At 40.5% G+C, this 23,387-nt stretch overlaps 1 protein-coding gene across 2 annotated transcripts in view; it reads right to left on the bottom strand.

Annotated features, from left to right (window-relative positions):
* Positions 1-6,237: 6,237 nt before the first annotated feature.
* LOC150004615 (carbonic anhydrase 13) overlaps positions 6,238-23,387 on the bottom strand; it is a 34,593-nt gene continuing 17,443 nt past the window's right edge. For both annotated transcript variants that reach the window (XM_090283785.1, XM_090283786.1), the window contains one exon: positions 6,238-6,835. In XM_090283785.1, the coding sequence (XP_090139911.1) occupies positions 6,716-6,835 (120 nt within the window). In that variant the 3' untranslated portion in view covers positions 6,238-6,715. The remainder of the gene's footprint in view (positions 6,836-23,387) is intronic.

Raw genomic sequence — 23,387 nt, 5'->3', positions numbered from 1 at the left:
TAGAGAGAAACAAGATGGCGGAGGAGTAAGTGGAAGCTACATTTAACCTTCTCCCAGAACTAGTCTGGATTTACAACTTAATTTTGGAGAAATCATCTGGAATAACCAACAAACACTAGCTGGAGAGAAGTCTTATAACCACAGAGAGACAGGAAAGGCCACTGCATCACAACCTGACCAATAGGGAGTGCGGAGATGCGCAAGGGCTGGTTGGGCTCACATGGGTGGCAGCTGAAGGGACTGAGGAACAGCTCATCAGCCGGTGGTTCCCCCTGAGAGGGGCAGAGTCTAAACCCCCAGCTGAGCTTCCCAGCCTAAAGCAACAGAGTGGAAAGTAAAATAGTATCCAGCTGAGAAAAGTGAAAAGCCACAGGGTTTCTTCCTAGCCGGAGAGAAACAGCTGGAGAAAAAGAGCTCTTAAGCAGATCACATATGAAAATAGTTTGGCCCCCCCTTACCCTGGGCTAGAGCGGAGAGAAGGCAGAGAGGACTGGAGACACTTGGGGAGAGTTTGGAGTGGTGGCTTTGAGGGGAGAACTGGGGGAGCAGCTGACCGGGTCTCACTGCTGACTCATATCCAGTACTGCAGGCAGACCATTCCCCTCCCTCCAAGCCACGTCACCCTGAGGGGAAGCAAAAGCCCTGCCTACAAGAATTAAGCTGCCACACCCACGGTCCTTAAGCCTGACAGCTAATCACAGATTGAATAGATTAACAACTAAAGGAGTCAGACAAAGGCAGTAGATCCCTGGAAGTCTGCAACAGGCTGCCTAGACCCTGACTGGTACAGGATCTGACGCCACCAGGGGCAGATCCAGGAAGTGCAGATCATTCTAAGAAGTGCCAACAAACAATAGGAGTCACAAAAATGGGGATACAGAGAAAAAAACCCCAATCGAAAGGAAAGGTAGAATCCCCAGAAAGAGCGCTAAATGACATAGAGGGGAGCAAACTATAAGATATGGAATTCAAAACATGGATTATGGAGAAGCTCAATGAGCTCAGTGGGAACTACAAGGAACTCCAGAAAAACTACAAGGAACTTACTGAGAATTACACCAGCATGAAAAAGGACATAGAAGCTATCAATAAGAGCCAGGGGGAAATGAGGAATACAATCTCTGAATTGAAGAACAGACTAGAAGGAATTAAAAGCAGGCTAGAGGAAGCAGAAGATTGGATCAGTGAGCTGGGGACAGTGTAGACAAAAACTCCCAGACAGTGCAACAAAATGATAAAAGACTGAACAAGAATGAAAACATTCTAAGACAGCTGCAGGACAACATGAAACGTAATAATATCCATATCATAGGAATTCCAGAAGGAGAAGAAGGAGAGCAAGGGATAGAAAACCTCTTCGAAAAACTAATGACAAAAAACTTCCCTAACATGAGGAGAGAAAAAGTGAGGCAAGTCCAGGAAGCACAAGGGTCCCAATGAAGTTGAACCCCAACAGGCCCACTTCAAGACACATCATAATTAAAATGGCAGCATTCAAAGACAAAGAGAGAATCCTAAAAGCAACAAGAGAGAAAAAACTAATAACACGCAATGGAGCTCCAATAAGGCTATCATCAGATTTCTCAGCAGAAACACTACAAGCCAGAAGGGAATGGCAAAAAATATTCCAAGCAATGAAAAACAAAGGCCTACAACCAAGAATACTCTACCCAGCAAGGCTCTCATTCAAATGGAAGGTGAAATAAGGAGTTTCCAAGACAGAAGAAGGCTAAAAGAATACATCTCCACCAAACCAGCATTGCAAGAAATGCTAAAGGGTCTGCTTTAAGAAGATGAAGAAACAGAGAGGAACATGAGTACAAAGGGGGAAAATGACAATGAATAAGTACTGAAAGAAAGAAGGAACTTCTACCATTTGCAACAACATGGAACTAGAGAGAATTATGCTTAGCGAAATAAGCCAGGCAATGAAAGAAAAATATCTTATGCTGTCACCTATTACAGGAAACTAATGAAAAACACAAACAAATGAGCGAAATTGAACCAGAGGTATGTAAACAAGAAATAAACCAACAGTAACAAAGGAGGAGATGGGAGGGAGAGAAGGGGGTAAGAAGGGGAAAGGTCTAGTCAAAGATCATGTATAAATGACCCATGGACATGGACAACTGGGTGGGGACTGAATGTGGGAGAAGGGGGGGCAGGGTGCAGGGAAGCAAGAGGGGAGAAAATGGGACAACTGTAATGGAAAAAAAATTTAGTGGGGGAAAAAATGAAAATATAAAGAATGGAAATGCAAGTTCAGTGAATATTAGAAGGACAAGGATTTTCCTTCACACTGTATATTTTTCTCCCTATCTAATCCCTCCTGAGTTTGTCATTCTAGAGAAGTAAGTAATGACATAAGTTTCTTTGCATAAAACTAATAAGACCAGTTGTTAATAGAGGTTTGTTTCTTTTTAACTAAGACTTTGACTGGAATGTCATGCCTGAAGAAGACATGACTGGGCTTTGGTTGTTACCAAAAAGCTCTGAGGAACTGGGATTGACTTTCAAAGGTAATAAAATTCCACGAGATAAAAGTCCTGGTACCTTGGATGGATGCGCCGTCCATGGCAATCTTTCCAGGGAAGGAATGAAGGTTGTTTTCCTGAGAGATGGCTAGATGGGACCTTAAGGCACAATGGAAAACCAGAAGGACTTGGAAAAGACAGGTGTTTACAGGCAAGCCTGAATGCCAGGTATGTTGTTCTGCTTCTGTGCCCTGAAGGGCAGACTGAAGGTCACCCTAAATGTTCCTTGCGTAAGTTCCAGCAAAGCAGAACTAAAAATCATAAGTGATCATTTTCTGCTCTTGTTGTGTTTATGCAAATGAACAGGATAAATTAAAAATGGACTTAATGCAGTCCCTTTAATAACAAGGAGGGTAATCCTAGGGCGAAAAATTGCAATTCAAGGAAAATCACAATGCTCAGTGGTGGACTGTAAAGTAGTACAGCTAACCATTGTTGCAGGAAGACAGATCTCTGGGTAGGGGCATTCTCATGCCCCTCCACCCAGGTGGCATCCCATGACTCAGGAGACGATGAGCAACTCTTGTCTCCGCCTTCAGCTTTAGGCTGTCGAGGCCACTGAGTCGTGGAATCCTGGGTAAAACAGGTTCTGTTGTGTACTCCATCTGCTTCCTTGTTAATGAAGTCTTAAAATGGAGCTGGCATTGAGGATTAGTGTGTCTACCTTGCTTCCTTGACAGGTGCTAGCTAAACCAGGAGTTACCCTGGCTGTATTTTACATATTAATGACACTTTATAAGAATTCTTTCACTTGTAAAATTCTCCTATTGTTGGCTGGAATGTCACACCCCCCCCCCGTTCTATTTTTAGTAACTTTTGAAACCCTAATAAAAAGAGGATGAGGCTTCCCACTCTCCGCTGATGGTCTGAGCGAGCCACAGCCCTCCGTTCGTTACTGGCCAATAATCCTGCCTGCCGGATTTATTTCAGCGTCCGAAATCACAACCAACGCTACAAGCATCTTTAAGGTTTCTTTTAATTTAAAATTTGTTTTCATTTGAAAGTTAAACTATGTCTGTGGCATTATCGAGGATGTTTAATTTACAGGCGAGAAGAATGTCAAGTGCCTTGCAACTGGATGTCTTTCCGATAAGACAGTTCTATAGATTTAGAGACTTGTATGTGGGTTATGTTACATAAATTAACATGTGTTTTCTGTTTTCAAAGGGCATAAGCCTACGATCTCGTTACCTGAGTGATTGTCTGTACGTATAGGCCTCACTTAATCCTGTCTGCATCGCTGCCTCCTGAGACTCAATGGTTTGACTGAACTAAGTGGCTGGGTTGGTGAAGAATGGGATGATCTATGGGCTTCACTTTAAAACTGGTTTCTCTCTTCTGTCCTAAAGGCTTGGGCAGAAAAAGCCCAGAGGCCTGAGAGGGGGCAAAAACCTAAAATATTTCCCTCAGTCAAAACTAAGTATAATGGGCAAAAGGGTTTTGGACAGGTAAATTATACCTGGCACACCTTCCTTCAAAGAAGCCCTTCTTTTCCCTAATGTGGGACATTGAAAAATTAATACCTGTCTTTTGTCATCTAGTGGTTATGGATTGAATGATGTTCTTTAACCCTGTTGCCAAATATGTTGCCTCCAGAATACAAGAAGGATGCCGGCCTGTTAAATCAAGCATGCCATTGTCCGGGGACAGCCAGCTGACCTAGTGTCTACACGATCCTTCTCCATGTGGAAAGGCCACCCTCACCTCCACACCCCCACTCTTATTAGGGATTTCTGGACCCAAGTGTAGGTAGGATGATGACCATGTCCAGCTTGAAGCAGCTAGAGGAGCTCGAGACCTTCACCCATTGCCCTTTATAAGATTATAAAGGGTCTTAAGTCTGAGAGGGAGGGATTGTTATTTTTTATTGTTAAAATAATTAATTAATTAATTATTTTTTAAAAAGAAGAAGAAGAATATATGAAAGGGTGAGGCAGGAGAGCTTGTATGTACAACCCATGGGCATGGACTAGGGGGGGATTGTTGGGGGAGGGGGTACTGGGCAGAGGGGAGCAAGGGGGAAAAATTGGAACTATTGTAACAATATAATCAATAAAATATACTTTAAAAAAGAAGTGTAAAAATGTAATCTCGTTCTGTGTCTCATATACAGAAAATGAGTTTGTCTCATTTTCTTTATTGTGGTTGAATCCATTTTATATTAAAATACAAAATGCCTAACAAATATACATCCAATACATATTGTGGGAAACAAGAGAGATCTCTACTAGGTTTTACAACTCTTTAATAGTCTCAAAAGATAACAACTTGAGCACCTATCCTGACAGCTTTTGCGTCTAAGAGAGAAATGAATTAGCAGACAATCTTCAAGGAAACATTTTTAGTTCATGAAAGTCCAATTTGTAGCATGGAACCAACCTAATACAGTAGCTGAAATCACAAGTTACAAAGGCGTACTCCTCACACCAGTAATTAGAATCCCCAAGCCACATGCTCCTACAAGTAAAACAATTTGCCTTCTCTGGGTGTAAAACACTTCTTTCTCAGACTAGAATACTTTATAATATGTCTTTCCAAACTAAAGAAGTGCCTTCAATTGGTATTTTTAAAACCATTAGAATGTCTGGTTACACAAGTATATTTAATAAGTATTCCTTTAAGAAGAAACCACTCTCAAGAGAGCTTACATTTTACTTGTTACATTAACTTAGGGTGCATTGATCCCAAGCAACAAAAGAATTACCAAAAATAAAATAAAATTTGAAAAAATAATTGATTCACTCGATATTTACCACACACGAATTCTCTGCAAGGCCTCAAGCTGGATACTGTAGGGGTTGGGGGGAGCTTGGGGCAGGGGGTGGTGGTGCAGGAATCACAGTGACTAAGCTGTCAGCCTCAGTCTCCAGAAGCCTGTCTTCTGTAAACACATGCCTCATTATTACAGAATGTGCTGATAGTTATCCTATCAGGAAGACTATCACAGAGTATTTTCAATTATAAAATCTACACTCAGATGTGTTCTAAACAAATCACCAAAACCAAGGAAACTCAGTTAAACATCTCTCGGAACAAGACAGCATGTGGTCAAGTTCTTTGTGTGATTACTAAGGTAATGCATAATGTTACTCATGGCACCAGAAAAAGCAAAGAGATCTCCCCACCCCATCCTCCTTCACCAAAAACAAATAAAAATATACCAGAGTAGTAGGCTAAAGTGAATGTCAAGAGCCACCTTGCAAAATTACTTAAAGATTAAGGGACATGGTGAAGGGAAGATGGGTTTTGCCCCAGAAATGGGTGGGTTTATGGATGGCTTGTACATTTTTCTGAGGCAGGTAACTTTTCCCACCCATTGACAGAATGAGCTGCAGGGTCTGGCCCTGCTCTGCGGTCAAAATGCAGAGTAGAGTGGGCCTAGCATCACCACGCCCCAGCAGCCTGAGCTGTGTCTTTGAGCTGGTCCTTTCAAAGGACCTTATGCCCCAAGTTTGCCAGCACTGCATCTCATCAGTCCTTAGCCAGTTTATCATTAACATCACCAGTGAATGTGATGTGGCCCAATTCATTCAAGTATAAACAACCACTTATATCCTGAGGAATTCTTCACCAAAACTGTGTGGGCTATTTCTGACTGTGGAGTGGACACAGGAAGTGGTTATATCCCACCCCCACTCCCAACAACTGTCATATGTTCATTTTACCAAAGGCATCATGAATCAGTGACATAATGAAAACCAAATTCTCTTTGGAAACATTATCAACTTTTAATGAACTGGAATGATATAAGGACATTAAGCAGAATCACTTGTTTAGAAAAAGGTCTCCCAAATCTATCATTCTGGAAATGAATTTAAGTTTTTCACCAAATCACAAAGAGACATGACTAATTCGGTCTATACAACAAGGGAAATGTTTCATACATTCTGAGGTTTGCCATGCTGGCAAGTTTTCTCGCAGGTTGAAGTGGACACAGTTCATGGGTTTTAACACACATGATACAGTGTTTCCTGCTTGAAGACCCAGGAATGCCAATCCGAGACGAATAAGTCAAGTCTCATTAAAGGGATCTGATTTTCTTGGGGTTCCTGAGGATGACAGCACAATGGTATGCACAAACTAGAATTCTAGGGAAGAACCATCAGTAGGGATCTTTGTGCCCTGGTTGGTTTTATTTTCTCTCCGCAGAAATGTTTGGGGTGGTCCACTGGTGACAGCTTTTAGTGGAACGAGGCCCTCACTTGTCTTCCCTTCAGAGGCTGCGGTGGACGGTGATTGCTCAGCAGGAAGGTGGCTGCTTCGCCCTCAGTGGTGCACAGGAGGGTGCGGAATGCGGCCAGCTGTCAGCGGGAAGAGAAGCAGTGTTAGTGCAGTGCCCTGTGCAGAAAGCTGAGAAACATGTCACCTTTCCTCTACCAGGAATTAAAAATACTCAATGAAAATGTTCTAAGTTATGGGTCATACCTGACAAAGCAACTCTTCTGCTAAATTCTCACCATTCTACAAATACCTATGGCTTCAAAAACTAGGTACATCAGCATTCTTTATTTGAAGAGCAAAGTCGTGAGAGGAAACATTTGGAGTGTGGTTATCCAGAAATCGGAGGCAGAATGGGACAGTGGAACAGGGCGCAGGCATTCCGAGCCAGGTTCTAGGCTTGGTTCTGCCACAACCTGGGTGACCTTGGCTTCACTTTCCTTAGCCTGAAGTGAAGCCTGGGATTAGGTCACCTCAGGGAGTATCTTCAGCTCTTGGAATCGCAATGAACACTTGCAAGCTCCCCAATATAACATGCACCCAATTTTCACAGGAACCATGTTCATCCTGAAGCATTTTCATATTTTAAGTATTTTCCTTTAACTAGAAAATGTTGCTTGTTTTCAACATACTTATGCCTTGTAAACAACTGTCTATGGAAAAAGTTTAAGGTCTTTCAACCTCTGATAATATTTAAGTACAATTTAAGTGGCATACACATATTTCTCACCAAAAGTGCTTAATTTTTCTCATTTCAGAAAGCTTGTACTTCCGGCCAAGACGGAGACCTAGAGAGACATGCTGCATCTCCCTCCACAACTAAGAAGGAATACAATGACCTCAAAACTAGAGACAGCCAAAAGTTCCAGAAAATCGAGCTGCATGGAAATTCAACAAACAGAGATATAAAGAAGTAATACTCATCCAGACAAGTAGGATGGGTGGAACCAGGGTGGAGAGGATGCGGTGTAGTGGTGGCAGCAGTGGCAGCAGCAGCAGGACAGCAGAAGGTGCAGTCACACATTTTAAAAAGTGGGAAGGGACACCTGGGGAGTGTTCCCAGCTCCTGACCAGACCATGCAGCTCAAGGTCCCAGCACCAGTGAATATCAAGCCTCATTGATTCTGACTGTGCAAACCAGTGGGGGTTGGGGTGGAGGAAGAAACTGCTGGTCTCTCAGCAGAGTCTGCTTGTTTAAAGGGCCCCCACAGTCCAAAAATGTCCGCAAACCCACCCACTCTGGGAACAAAGGCCAGGGCAACAGCTAGAGAGGTGCCAGTACCATACAAAGTGGGAGAAGTGTCTGGAAAAGTGGCAAGTGCTGAGCAAGCAGCATTGTTCCCTCTCTGACCCCTCTCCCACATACAGCGCCACAACGTGGTGAAACAGGTCGCCTGTATTGACGAATCCCTAAGGCTCTGCCCCTTACAACATAACAGGAGCAACAGCTCTACCTAAGACATGGAGGCAAACAAACACAGGAGCCTATCAAGATGAGGAGACAGAGAAGTATGGCCCAAAAGAAGGAATGGATCAAGGTTCCAGTGGGAGAACTAAGCGACAAGGAGATAGCCAACCTAACAGATGAAGAATTCAAAACACTGGTGATAAAGAGGCTCACAGGCTTGACAGATATGCAAATGCACAAGGGAAGAAGTGAAGGCTACTCTAAGTGAAATGAAGGAAAATCCACACAAAACCAATGATGAAGGGAAGGAAACCGGAGTTCAAATCAATGATTTGGAACTTAAGGAAGAAAAAAACAGTCAACCAGTACAGAATAAGGAAACAAGAACTGAAAAAAATAAGGAGAGGCCTAGGAACCTCTGGGACAACTTTAAACATGCCAGCATCTGAATCATAGGAGTGCCAGAAGGAGAAGAGGAAGAGCAAGAAATTGAAAGCTTATGTGAAAAAATAATGAAGAGAAACTTCCCAAATTTGGTGAAGGAAATAGACATACAAGTCCAGGAAGCACAGAGAGTCCCATACAAGCTAGACCCAAAGAGGACCACACCAAGACTCATCGTAATTAAAATGCCAAAGGTGAAAGATAGAGATAATCTTAAAAGCAGCAAGAGAAAAGCAGAGAGTTACCTACAAAGGTGTGCCTCTAAGACTATTAGCTGATTCTCAAAAGAAACTTTGCAGACAGAAGGGACTGGCAAGAAGTATTCAAGGTAATGAAAAGCAAGGACCTACAACCAAGTTATTCTATCCAGCAAAGCTATCACTTAGCATGGAAGGGCAGATGAAGCGCTTCCCAGACAAGGCAAAGCTAAAAGAGTTCATAATCACCAAGCCATTATTGTATGAAATGTTAAAGGAACTTATTTAAGAAAAAGAAGATCAAAACTATGAACACTAAAGTGACAACAAACTCACATCTATCAACAACTGAATCTAAAAAATAAAAACAAAATCCAACTAAGCAAACCAGAATAGGAACAGAATCATAGGTATGGGGATCATTTGGAGGGTTATTGGCTGGGAGGGGGAAAGGGGAGAAATGGGGAAATGGTGCAGGGATTAGGAAGCATAATTGGTTGGTACAAAATAGACGGGGGTGGGGGGAGTTAAGAATAATATAGGAAAGGGTGAAGCCAAAGAACTTATATGCATGACCCATGGACATGAACCAAGTGGGATGGGATTGCTGGAGGGAAGGGGGGTACTGGGCAGAGAGTGGCAAAGGGGAAAAAATTGGGACTACTGTAACAACATAATCAATAAAATATACTTTTAAAAAAAGCTTACTTACCTCACCAATTTCATACAATACGCAAGTATAAAAATAAAAAAAAAGAAAGAAATTACTAGTAACCACATCACAAGATGTAACTACTGTTAACATTATAAAGTATTCTTCTATGTATAGACAGACACATAACTGAGATGTTTTATCACAAAAAAAGTGAGCTTAACTAAAATGCTCTTTTGAAACCTTATTTTTTCTATATACAGAGTGTGCAAAAGTAGATTTATAGCTGTGAGTATGCAAAACAGAGTTTATTCTTGTATTATTATTAATTATTCTATTATTTTCCATATGAACAACTATAAAGCTACTTTTCCCCACTCTATATAGACATCTTTGAATATCAATAAATATAAATCACTGTCACTATTTTTAATTGCTGATAAGTTTTCTATTATAAGCATGCTTAATATCATTTATTAAGATTTAGCATAGGTCTATAGAAGTAAAATAAAGATAGGGTAAATGCCTTGAATAATTCTACTGTCTCAAAAATGTTCACCAAGCCCTAACTGTCATGACTCAGTTGGTTGGGTGTCATTCTGCAAAGGGAAATGTCACTGGTTTGATTCCCAGTCAGAGCACATGCCTGCATTGCAGGTTTGATCCCCCATCAGGCTGTGTGCAAGAGGCAACTGATGGATGTTTCTCTCCCTCTTTTTCTTCTTTCCTTCCCCTCTCTCTAAAAATAAATAAATATTACAAGAAATGTTCACCAAAAATATATTGCCAATTAACAGAAGCAAGTTTTTGGTGTTTAATTTGCTGTTTTGAGAGAGAACAAATCATTAAATTATTGAGAATGAGAGCCTCCATCTTCTAAGCTTTGATAGTCACTTAATCACTAAGTCAAGCAAATTCAGACCCATCAGTTAGGTTCCCACCATCATCATGAACCTAAAACCATTTCTCACAGAGCACTGGGAGGCAGAGGCACGGAGAGTACGTCCTGTAAACAAGCAGCAGCTTATAACCACACTTTGTGGAGGTAAATTCAGGTCATGTACAAGCAACCATGTATTTCCACAAGTGATATTTTGAGGCATCCTTTAAAAGGATATAGCTATCAATCATGTTTCATTATACCAGACCATTACAACTAAAGCCAGATGAGACACGTAATTCTTAGAAAAGTCAAGCTCCTCCACAGGGAGGAGCCCCCAACTTAGTGCAGATCCCAGTAAGCCCTGTGTGGAATGGCCACTCCATGTGGGGAGGCTGTGCAGGAATCCCAAGTCCTGAATCAGGGCACTGCTCACCAGCCTCACAGAGCACAACCAGCCTCTCAGGGAAACTGAAGAGTCTCTCAAAATCCCCTCCTCATGCACCCTGGCTTTGGAACCCCTGCAAGCTGACCATCGTTCCCTACCTCTCTGACACTTTAGCCTTATGGGTCTAGGGCTGGAACTTACTTTAGAACTTTCTTTGACCTGCCTGTTCATTTTGGTAAGACTTCTTGAACCTCTCCTGATGTCCCATCAAACCCCTTTCCTTCCTGGCTCTGGATCTGCCTCCTAGACACTTAGCCCAGTGAGGCTGGGTGAGGTAGGCCCCGCTATCGCCAGTCCCTACTCAGATTTGCTTCTCTCCACTCTGGTGTCCCCTGCCACTGCGCTGACCTTAAAAGGCACACCTTGGCTGGCCCTATCAGTCTCATTCCCTCAGTGCCCTGGCTTTGTTCAGGGAGAAAATCTACCCTTCTGTCACTAAGGCTGACTCCGCATCCACCTGGCAATTTTCATTTCTTTATGCAGTAACCCCAATATACAGAAATATTCTTTTCTAGTGTTTTGTAAATAGATTTGTGTCACTCTGGTGTTCAAATTAAGTCTGCCAAAGTTGAATCATAATAAAAATAAGCTCTCTTATGGAACATGGTGGGCCAGGCATTGTGCTAAGTGCTTTATATTATACTATATCACTTAATTCCCCAAACACCCCTCTCAAAAATGTACTGTTGTCTCTATTTAAAGATGAGAAACTTGAGGGAGAGCAAGGAAAGTTTGTAGACAAGCTGTCTGGCAAACAAGCCATGAACTAACCAGAGCAGCTTAGTGCATCTGTAACTTTGTCTTTTGTTTCATTTTTTCCCCATTTTTCCCCAATCTTTTTAAATTTACTTTTTATTATGGAAACTTTCAAAAATGCACAAGTGTAGAATAATAAACCACCACGAACCCATCACCAGCTTCAACAACCATCCATCCACACACAGTCAAGTTAACATCATCCACATTCTCACCCGTTCTCTTTCTCTACCTCCTTTCTGCCCAACTGGATTATTTTGATGTAAATTCCAAATACCATATCATTTCAGGTGTAATCATCTCAAAGTATAACTCTAAAATAAATGACATTTATAACCTTATAAAGGCTTTCAAAACAAGCTGGTTACCATGGCTTCTGAGTGTGTCTGCCATCCAGTTCCAAATAAGCTAGATTATGTCCTGTGACTTCCACCCACAGGTCCCACGCTCAGTGATGTCTGTGATGGGTGGCCCCAGAGCACCTGAATGAAAAGACTTCGGGTGATTTTTAAAATTCAGGTTCCTAGATCGTCTCCCAAATCTTCTAAATCAGAATTTCTGCTAAGACCCAAGGACTGACATTCTTACAAGCTTTCCTAGGTCATTCTTTTGTAATTTTATAATTTTTAACTTTATTGTTGTTCTATTATAGTTGTCCCAATTTTTACCTGTTCCTTTCCTCTGTCCCATTCCCCCTCCTACAGTCAATCCCCACCCTGTTGTCCATGTCCATGGGTCATTTATACCAGTTCCTTGACTAGTCCCTTCCCCTTCTTTTCCCCCTTATCCCCCTCCCCCAACCCCTCTGGTCACTGCAGTATGTTCCTTGCTTCCATGCCTCTGGTTCTATTTTGCTTGTTTGTTTGTTAGAATATAATCACTGCTGGGACTATACCCTAAGAATCCTGAAACACCAATTCAAAAGAATCTATGCAACCCTATGTTCATAGCAGTGTTATTTACAATAGCCAAGTGCTAGAAACAGCCTAAGTGCCCATCAGCAGATGAGTAGATCAAAAAACAGTGGTACATTTACACAATGGATACTCTGCAGCAGAAAGAAGAAACTCCTACTATTTGTGACAACATGGATGGAAATGGAGGATATTATTCTTTCCTAGGTTGTTCTTGCAGGCACTGAAGTTTGAGAACTTTGGGTACCGAGTCACCACATATTCACTGCATTTCCCTTTCCTGCTGCTTCTTCCTGAAATTCCCTTTTTTCCTGACTCCTCCCAGCCCATAGTCACCTTCTGACCAACCGACATACCAGCTCTTTCATGAAGTTTTTTTCTGATTTCTCCTAAGAAAAATCATCTTGCTCTTTCTGGACTTCCTGTATACCTATGTTCTCTTCTAGTACCAAGCACAGCCATTGTGTTATAGTTTTTATATATTTATTTTATCTGCTGTTAGATTATAAACTATTGGATGACAAGGGCCACTTTTAAGACCTCTTTGTATCTCTTGCATGAATTAGCAATTATTAAACAATTTTAAAATTAACTTGTACTATCTCCTATAATTTAGAAATTTAATTTCAAAGCCAATTACACAGTTTTATATATTGAGTCAAAATTAATGTTCAAGTGAATGAATTCTTTTCTCATTTCACAACTAGTCTAAAGATGCAGAAGTAAAGAAAAACATTCTTAGATAATTATCACTAATATAAAATTTATTACTACATTTGCTATTTAAAAAAGACATTAGAGTTTTGCTGCCAGATGTGCTGGAATATGACCCTGCAGACAACCTCTGTGTTGAAAATAACTCAAATCAGACGTGATGCAAAAGCAAATGGCTGTTGGAACAAGAACACCAGCAGAGGGACTCAGAGGTGTTCACACTCACAAGAAGGAGGGGTAAGAGTCATACAGTGAGTTCCTGTCTCTCCAGTTTCTCACCTGGAGCTAGATGGAGTCTGCAGTGTGGACACCTGCCTTGCAAGAAATGAACCAGAGAGGTATCCCCAACTCTATACCCACAAACTATGTATGGCTGAACTGAGACCAGAGCTTGCAGCATAAGAAGAAAAAAAAAAAAATGCAGTTCAAGCCCAGCCAGGAAAACTACGTGCTAACACCAAGGAAACAATACTCACACAGAGAAAAATAACAGAATCCAGACTCTCCACACCTTAGTATTCATAACATATAGAATACAATAAAAAAAAAAATCACTTAACAACATACCAACAATCAAGAAAATAGAACACATTCTCAAAGAAAGAAAAACCAACAGAGTCAGACACAAGATGAATCAACTTTGGAACTTACAAGGATGTTACACTGGCTACATGAAATTAAATAAAGCATCTTTTTTAATGCATGAGAAATCTTAGCAGAGTATTAGGAAATGTGAGCAGAGAAACATAAATAATAAGAGAAAACCAAACAAAGTTTAGAACTAAAAATATAATTTTTACTTTTATTTATTTTTTTAAAGTCTTATTTTTTTATTTTATTTACTTATTTACTTGTTTATTTATTTTTACAGAGAGGGGAAAGGAGAAAGAGAGGGAGAGAAACATCACTGTGTGGTTGCCTCTCACTCGCATCCCCAACTAGGGACCTTTGGGGACCTGGCGTGCAACCTAGTCATGTGCCCTGACTGGGAATCGAACCAGCGACACTTGGTTCGCAGGCCGATGCTCAATCCACTGAGTCACAGAGCCAGGAGTTAAAAATATAATTTTTAAAACAAAAAGTTCACTGAATAGACTTAACAGTCATATTGACATGACAGAGGAAAGCAAATGAACTTGACTATAAACAAATATCCACAGTGAAGAACAGAGATACAATTTTTAAATAACTTCAGGGATGATATTAAAAGGTTAAATGTATGTATAATTAGAATATCAGAATGAAAATAGAGAGAGAATGGGGCACAGCATACATAAAATTTAACTCATAAATAATCAAAGACTTAAATGAAGGAGCTAAAATGATTATTTAAAGTAAAAAAAAAAAGAGAGGTAAGATGGTGGAGGAGTGAGGAGAGGTTGCGGTTTCAGGCTCTGGAGACCCGTCTGCAGTTTGGGCTAACTGCAGACAGAACATCTCAGTGAGCAGCTGGATACTGGCAGGAGTGGAACCAAGGCACTGCTAGATTAGAGAAAATCCATCTGGGAACAACCTGTTTAGTGAGGATAGCGGAGAAAAAGGGGACGAAACGGGATTCCTGACTGGGGCGGCTGCCCGGGCTGCGGCGGGAAGCACACAAAGGATTTTTGGCGACTACAGGCTGCCCCCGAGAGGAGTCAGGCGGAGTCCGGACCTCTGCCTGCTGGCAGAGACGGGACTCGACCAAGTGGCATTGACGCTGAAGGACAGGAGACAGCGTGCTGCCGGGAAAGTGAGAACATAACTCTCCTTTATATTTTTCTCTAGTGGACGGTGGAGAGGGGAGGAAAGTTTGGGGGTGGTAGGCCGTTCTGGAGGAGCCCAGGCGCAGAGGCGTGCTCATCCACTCCCCAACCCTACCCTTGGGTTGCAGGGGCGCACATAGGGAAGTGCTCTCACTCACTGGCCCAGGTGCGCGGGGCCCTGAGTCCAGGCGTCCCTCGGACACTCCCCAACGGACATAAGATCAGTGCCCCAACGGGCACAGGGAGGGCCCACTGAACAGGCAGAGAACGGTGCACAGATACCCCTAGACAGCTCCCGTGGGCGCAGGGCCCCAGGCCGGAAAGCAGACCACTAGCGCAGGCTCTGTTTGTGCCCGCCCAGACGGGTGAGGGAAGGCGGGCAGCTGCAGCACGGGAACAGCGGGAGGCGGCGACCCACGGACGCTCGCTTCCACTGAGCACAAGTGTCCCTGGCCCTGCCCTAAGAGGCGAGACACCAACTCCAGGAGCTCAGCTCAGCAGGACTGAGGGCACAGGGCGGCGCCCGAGCGCGAAAGCACCTCAGCCCGGGGTCAGTGGGCGCCAATCCCGGGGAAAGCTCTCGGGCCGCCCACGAGTGCAGGGACGCGCGCAGGGACACCTCGGCGCCAACGCAGAAGCACTGCCGCCCAGCAACAACGGGAGCCGGTCCCAGGGAAAGCTCTCGGGCCGCCCACGCGGGCAGGGACGCGCGCAAGGACACCTCGGCGCGAACGGGGAACCACCGCGGCCCAGCAGCAGTGGGCTCCAACCGTGGGGCAAACTCTCAGGCCGCCCGAGAGCACAGGGGCTCGCGCGCAAGGGCACCTCAACTGGCTCCAGCGGGCAGCAAGGGAGCGCACCATAGCAGCAACCGGGGGCGCACACCAGTCCTGCAAAAAACAAGAACCTCTGACCTGCCACACTAGACCAGCTGCAGACCCAGAAAAAGAAGGCAACACACCAAGGCTAAAACGGAGTAAAAACATCGCTTTTTTTTTTTTTCCAAATTTTTTCTCCCTTGTTCTTTCTTTCTTCTTAATTATTTCTTTTCTTTCCTTCTTTCTTTATTCTTTTCCTGGGGTTTTTTTGGGGGGGTTTTGGGGTGTATATTTTTTTTTCAATATTTTTTTCTCTCTTTTTTCTTTCTTTCTTCTTTATTCTTTCTTTTCTATCTTTCTTTGTTCCTTTCTTTCTTACCTTTTGGGGTTTTTTGGGGGGGTTGTGATAAATTTTTTATTTTCTTCTCTTTCTCTCTTTCTTCTTTTCTTCTATTTTCTTGGGGATTTTTGGGGGGAGTTTTTTTCCTTCTCCTCTTCCAATAATAACAAACTTTATCTCTAACGTGTTGCATATAACCTCTCCTTCTCATCCTTTCTCTTTAATCGTTGTTTATTCGTTTGTGTGTCTAGCTTAGCCCCCCTATCACTCTAAATAATATAATATAATTACTATATAAACCCAAATAAAATACAATCCCACTTTCTTACTATATTATGTATTTTTCTATCCTTTTCTTCTATTTTTATTAACATACAATGTAAATATTACTAACTGGCTTGCACAGTCTCAAATATTATTAATCTATCACCCCCTCTATCAAAAATTATATTTTTCCTCCCCAAAAACAACTCTTATCTATTCTTCTTATAGTATAAAAGCTCAAATCTCTTTACATTTATATTAATACAGGCTAGTTGGCTAACGATAGCAGGATAGAGTGGGGGATACTTTTTGAGGGTGTGGGTCTCCTGCCTGGGCTGTGTGTTTATGTCTTTAACAGCATATCCACAAAAGAACTCAAGACAAAGCGGACAGAGTGACTCTCAACCAACTAGCCAGAAGGAAGATACTATCAAAGAACATCTGAAATATAACCGAACAGCATAAACAAACGACATAAAGGGTAACTCAAGAACATCAGGCTCAGGATATCAAAGAAACTGCACCACTGAAACTCCCAGGCCTTCGATAAAGAATATTACACCACAAAGGAGGGAAGTCAAAGCAGACTACCACCCCCCAAAAAAAAAACCAAATAAATAAATAAAAACAAACAAAAAGAATCCAACATGGTAAGATGCAAAAATAACCCCTCAATGAAAAGAAAAGAGGAATCCTCAGAAAGAGAGATAGATGAAATAGACATAGCCCAAATGTCAGACATGGAATTCAAAACAATGGTGGTAAAGAAGCTCAATATACTTGACATCCTTAAAATCAACTATGACAACCTCCAAGGAAGTTACCAGCAGCTCCAAGAAAATTACAGGGAACTTGCAGAGAACTACACCAGCATAAAAAAAAGACATAGAAATTGTTAACAAGAACCAGGAAGAACTTAAAAATACAATCTCTGAACTGAAAAACACAGTAGAATCAGTCAAAGGCAGACTAAACGAAGCCGAGGATCGGATTAGTGAGTTAGAAGATAATGTAGAGAAAAACTCCCAGACAATACAGCAAAATGAAAAACGATTGAAAAAATATGAACAAGATGTAAGGGAATTACAGGATAGCATTAGAAAAAATAATTTAAGGATCATCGGAATACGAGAGGAAGAAGAAAAGGAACATGGAATTGAAAATCTGATAGGAGAAATAGTGACAGAAAATTTTCCGAACCTGATGAGAGAAAAAGCTATGCAAGTCCAAGAAGCACTGAGAGTTCTAATCAAGAGGAACCCCCAAAAACCCACTCCAAGGCACATCATAGTTAGAATGGCAACATTCCAAGACAAAGAGAGAATCCTAAAAGCAGCAAGACAAAAGCAGCAAATAACATACAAGGGAGCTCCGATAAGGCTATCAACTGATTTCTCAACAGAAACATTACAAGCCAGAAGGGAATGGTCAAAAATATTTCAAGCAATGAAAAACAAAGGCCTACAACCAAGAATACTCTACCCAGCAAGGCTCTCATTCAAAATAGAAGGTGAAATAAGGAGTTTCTCAGACAAAGGAAGACTGAAAGAATACATCTCCACCAAACCAGCATTGCAAGAGATGCTAAAGGGGCTGTTCTAAGAAAAAAAGAAGAAAAAAACAAGAGAGGAGAGGAACAGAGGTACAAAGGGCAATGAATAAATACACGTCAATAATAACCTTAAATGTAAATGGATTAAATGCTCCAATTAAAAGACATAGGGTAACGGAATGGATAAGAAAACAGGACCCACATATTTGCTGTCTACAAGAAACACACCTCAAAACAAAAGATTTACACAGACTGAAAGTAAAGGGATATAAAAAAATATTCCAAGCAAACGGACCAGAAAAAAAAGCCGGGGTAGCAGTTCTCATATCAGACAAAATGGATTTCAAAGCAAGGACAATAAAAAGAGACAAAGAAGGACATTATTTCATAGTACATAAAGGAACAATCCATCAAGAAGATATGACATTGATAAACATATATGCACCCAACATAGGAGCACCCAAATACATAAAGCAAATACTAGAAGACCACAAAAAGGATATCAACAACAACACACTCCTAGTAGGGGACTTCAACACTCCATTATCAACAATAGACAGATCATCAAAGCAAAGAAACACCAAGGATATACAGGCATTGAACAACACCCTAAACCACATGGATCTAACTGATATATATAGAACTTTTCACCCCAAAGAAGCAAAATATACATTCTTTTCAAGTGCACATGGGACATTTTCAAAGATAGACCACATGATAGGTCACAAAACAAGCCTCAACAAATTCAAGAAAATTGAAATCATATCAAGCATCTTTTCAGATCACAATGCCTTGAAACTAGAAATCAACCTCAGAGAAAAAAGTCAAAGACACCCAAACTCATGGAGATTGAATAACATGCTATTAAATAATGAATGGGTTAACAATGACATCAAAGAAGAAATCAAGAAATTTCTAGAAACTAATGATAATGAGCACACAACAACCCAAAACCTGTGGGACACAGCAAAAGCAGACCTGAGAGGGAAATTCATAGCAATACAGGCATATCTGAAAAGGAAAGAAGAATCTCAAATAAAAAACCTAACCACAATGCTACAAGAACTAGAACAACAACAACAAACAAAGCCTAGGGCAAGAAGAAGGAATGAAATCATCAAGATCAGAGCAGAACTAAATGACATAGAGACTAAACAAACAATCCAAAAGATCAACAAAACTAGGAGCTGGTTCTTCGAAAAAATCAACAAAATCGACAAGCCTCTAGCCAGTCTAATCAAGAAAAAAAGAGAGAAGACACAAATAAACAAAATCAGAAATGAAAGAGGAGAAATCACGACTGATACCTCAGAAATACAAATGATAGTTAGAAATTACTTCAGACAACTGTATGACAAGAAATTTGACAATCTAGAAGAAATGGACAAATTTCTAGAAACATACAACCTTCCAAAACTGAATCAAGAAGAAGTGGAAAGTCTCAACAAACCAATAACAAAAAAGGAAATTGAAACAGTAATCCAAAATCTCCCGGCACACAAAAGCCCTGGACCGGATGGCTTCACAGGCGAATTCTACAAAACATTCAGGGAAGAACTAACTCCTATCCTCCTCAAACTGTTCCAAAAAATCCAAGAAGAGGGGAAAATCCCAAACTCTTTCTATGAAGCCAGTATTATCCTAATCCCCAAACCAGGTCAAGACACAACAAAGAAAGAAAACTACAGGCCAATATCACTGATGAACATCGATGCTAAAATCCTCAATAAAATATTGGCAAACAGGATCCAGCAATACATCAAAAAGATCATACATCATGATCAAGTGGGCTTCATTCCAGGGATGCAAGGATGGTTTAATATTCGCAAATCAATAAATATAATACATCACCTAAACAGAATGAAAGACAAAAATCACATGATCATTTCAATAGATGCAGAAAAAGCATTTGATAAAGTACAACACCCATTTATGATGAAAACACTCAACAAAATGGGAATAAAGGGAGCATACCTTAACATAATTAAGACTATATATGAGAAGCCTGAGGCCAACATCATACTCAATGGACAAAAACTGAAAGCATTCCCCCTGAACTCAGGAACTAGACAAGGTTGTCCACTCTCTCCACTCCTTTTCAACATAGTGTTGGAAGTCCTAGCCACAGCAATCAGACAAGAAAAAGAAAAAAAAGGCATCCAAATTGGGAAAGAGGAAGTGAAACTTTCATTATATGCAGATGACATGATAGTATACCTAGAAAATCCTATAAACTCCACTAAAAGACTACTCGATATAATAAGTGAATTTGGCAAAATCGCAGGGTACAAAATAAATATACAGAAATCTAAGGCATTTCTGTACACCAACAATAAAATAGCAGAGACAGAGGCAAAAAAAGAAAATACCATTTACTATAGCAACAAGAAAAATAAAGTACCTAGGAGTAAACTTAACCAAAGAGATAAAAGATCTGTACTCTGAAAATTAGATAATATTGAAGAAAGAAATTAAGGAAGAAACAAATAAATGGAAGCAAATACCATGTTCTTGGATGGGAAGAATCAACATCATCAAAATGGCCATACTACCCAAAGCAATTTACAGATTCAATGCAATCCCTATTAAAATACCAATGACATATTTCACAGACCTAGAACAAATACTCCATAAATTCATATGGAACCAAAAAAGACCCCGAATAGCAAAAGCAATCTTGAGACAGAAGAACACAGCAGGAGGAATCACGATACCAGACATCAAACAATACTACAAAGCCACTGTAATCAAAACAGTATGGTACTGGCATAAGAACAGACATATAGATCAATGGAACAGAATAGAGAGTCCAGAAATAAACCCAGGCCTCTATGGTTAACTAATCTTTGATAAAGGAGGAAGGAACATAAAATGGAGTGAGAAGAGCCTCTTTAACAAATGGTGCTGGGAGAACTGGATAGGGACCTGCAAAAAAATGAAACTAGACCACCAACTTACACCACACACAAGAATAAACTCAAGATGGATCAAAGACTTAAATGTAAGCCGTGACACCATAAAAGTCCTAGAGGAAAACATAGGCAAGAAAATATCAGATATCTCACGTAACAATCTCTTCACGGATACATCTCCTAAAGCAAGAGAAATAAAGGAAAAAATAAATAAATGGGATTACATCAAACTGAAGAGTTTCTGCTCAGCAAAAGAAAACATCAGCAAGATGAAAAGGAAACCAACCATATGGGAAAACATATTTGCCAATGACACCACAGACAGGGGACTGATTTCCAAAATATATAAAGAGCTGATACGACTCAACATCAAGAAAACAAACAACCCAATTAAAAAATGGGCAAAGGACCTGAACAAACACTTCTCCAAAGAGGACATACAGAAGGTCCATAGACACATGAAAAAATGCTCAACATCATTAGCCATCAGGGAGATGCAAATAAAAACCACAATGAGATACCATTTTACACCAGTCAGAATGGCCATCATCAACAAATCAACAAACAACAAGTGCTGGCGAGGATGTGGAGAAACGGGAACCCTACTGCACTGTTGGTGGGAATGCAGACTGGTGCAGCCACTATGGAGAACAGTATGGAATTTCCTCAAAAGATTAAAAATGGAACTGCCTTTTGAACTAGCGATCCCACTACTAGGATTATACCCGAAGAATCTTGAAACACCAATTCAAAAGAACTTATGCACCCCTATGTTCATTGCAGCACTGTTTACAATAGGTAAGTGCTGGAAATAACCGAAGTGCCCATCTGTAGATGAGTGGATCAAAAAACTGTGGTACATTTACACAATGGAATACTATGTAGCAGAAAGAAAGAAGGAACTCCTGCCATTTGCGACAACATGGATGGAACTAGAGAGAATTATGCTTAGTGAAATAAGCCAGGCAAAGAAAGAAAAATACCATATGATATCACCTAATACAGGAAACTAAAGAACAACACAAACAAAGGAACTAAATAGAACAAAGAGCAGAATAGCAGTCAATAGGGGAGAGGGGAGAGGGAGAGAAGGGGGATAAGTAAGGGAAGGGTTTAATTAAAGAGCCTGTATAAAAGACTCATGGACATGGACAACGGGGAGGGATATGATTGCGGGAGAGGGGGTGGGTTGGGTGGGGGAGAGAAATTAAGGGAAAAGGGGACAACTGTAATTGAAAAACCAAAAGAAAAAAAAATAAAAAATAAATAAATAAAGTAAAAAAAAATTTTGTGACATATAGTTAGGCAAAGATTTCTTAAACAGATTTGTTTTGCACAAACTATAACAGATAAATTGATAGAATAGATTTAATTAAAATTAAGCACTTTTCCTCTTCAAAAGACATACAAAAAAGAAAAAACCAAAAAACAAACAAACCACAGACTGTGAGAAATCTTCTTCAAAAACACGTATTGAAAAGGGGCTTTTATCCAGATTTTATAAAAAGTTCTTTCAACTCAGTAATGAGAAGATACACAACTCAATTTTAAAATGGGCAAATGATTTGAACAGATAATTCACAACAGATTATATACATAGCCAATAAGTACATGAAAAAAACGCTCAACATCACTAGTCACCAGATCAATACATAGTAAAATCACATAGACCCACTAGAATGATTAAAGACAGACAACACCAAGTGCTGCCAAGTACGTGAACCAACTAGAAATCTCATTGTTGCTGAGAAGAGAAGAAGGAACAGCCCTTTAGAAGACAATATGGCAGTGTCTTATAAAATCAAACATAAGTTTATCTAGTAATGAAAGTCCTAGGTATTGATACATGACACAAAGAATGTGTCCACAGAAGAGTGTATATGTCAGTTATTCTTAATATACAAATATGGTTAGCTACTTTTATAACATGCCCAAACTAATGTCTATTAATTGGTAATTAGATCTGTTAAAAATAGTGATATACAGTGGTATATCTATAACATAGAACATTAGTAAAAAAGTAAATAAAACGGGTAAATTGTTAAAACACTATGCTGAGCAAAAGAAATCAAACACAGAAATATATATCTGTATGATTTGATTTGAATAAAATTCTAGTGACAGCATCTCAGTGGTGTCCCAATGCCATGGGTGAATGTACTGCAAAGGAGCAGAGGAAACCATCTTGGCCAGGGATTCATTCTTTATCTTGACTGTAATGGTAGTAGTTGCTTTATTGCATAACCACAACCATCAACTGCACACTGAAATTCATGAATGTGATTATATGCAAGTAATATCATAACAAAAAAAGAGAATTAATAAAAAATAAACCTAGAATTAAAGCCAAGTATCCTGCACATTGGATTTCAGCAGATGAGTAAGCCAATGTAGATAATTTAGGACAATCCCAAAGAGACTTGGCAAGAAAAGTCAGTCTGCCAAAGAAAATGACAAATTTGTTACTCAAAGTGTCAGAAAACAGAGTATTTGTTCCCTGGCCTGACAGTTAAATCAAGCATTTCAGTAAGTGATTCTGGGGAGAAAAATGAACTTGAATCAAGAAAAAGAAAAGGAAAACCATAGGATCT

This window comes from Furipterus horrens, unplaced genomic scaffold (assembly GCF_987537825.1).
Source record: "Furipterus horrens unplaced genomic scaffold, mFurHor1.1.pri manual_scaffold_7, whole genome shotgun sequence".
Lineage (NCBI taxonomy): Eukaryota > Metazoa > Chordata > Mammalia > Chiroptera > Furipteridae > Furipterus > Furipterus horrens.
This window is presented reverse-complemented; position numbering and strand designations above follow the sequence as displayed.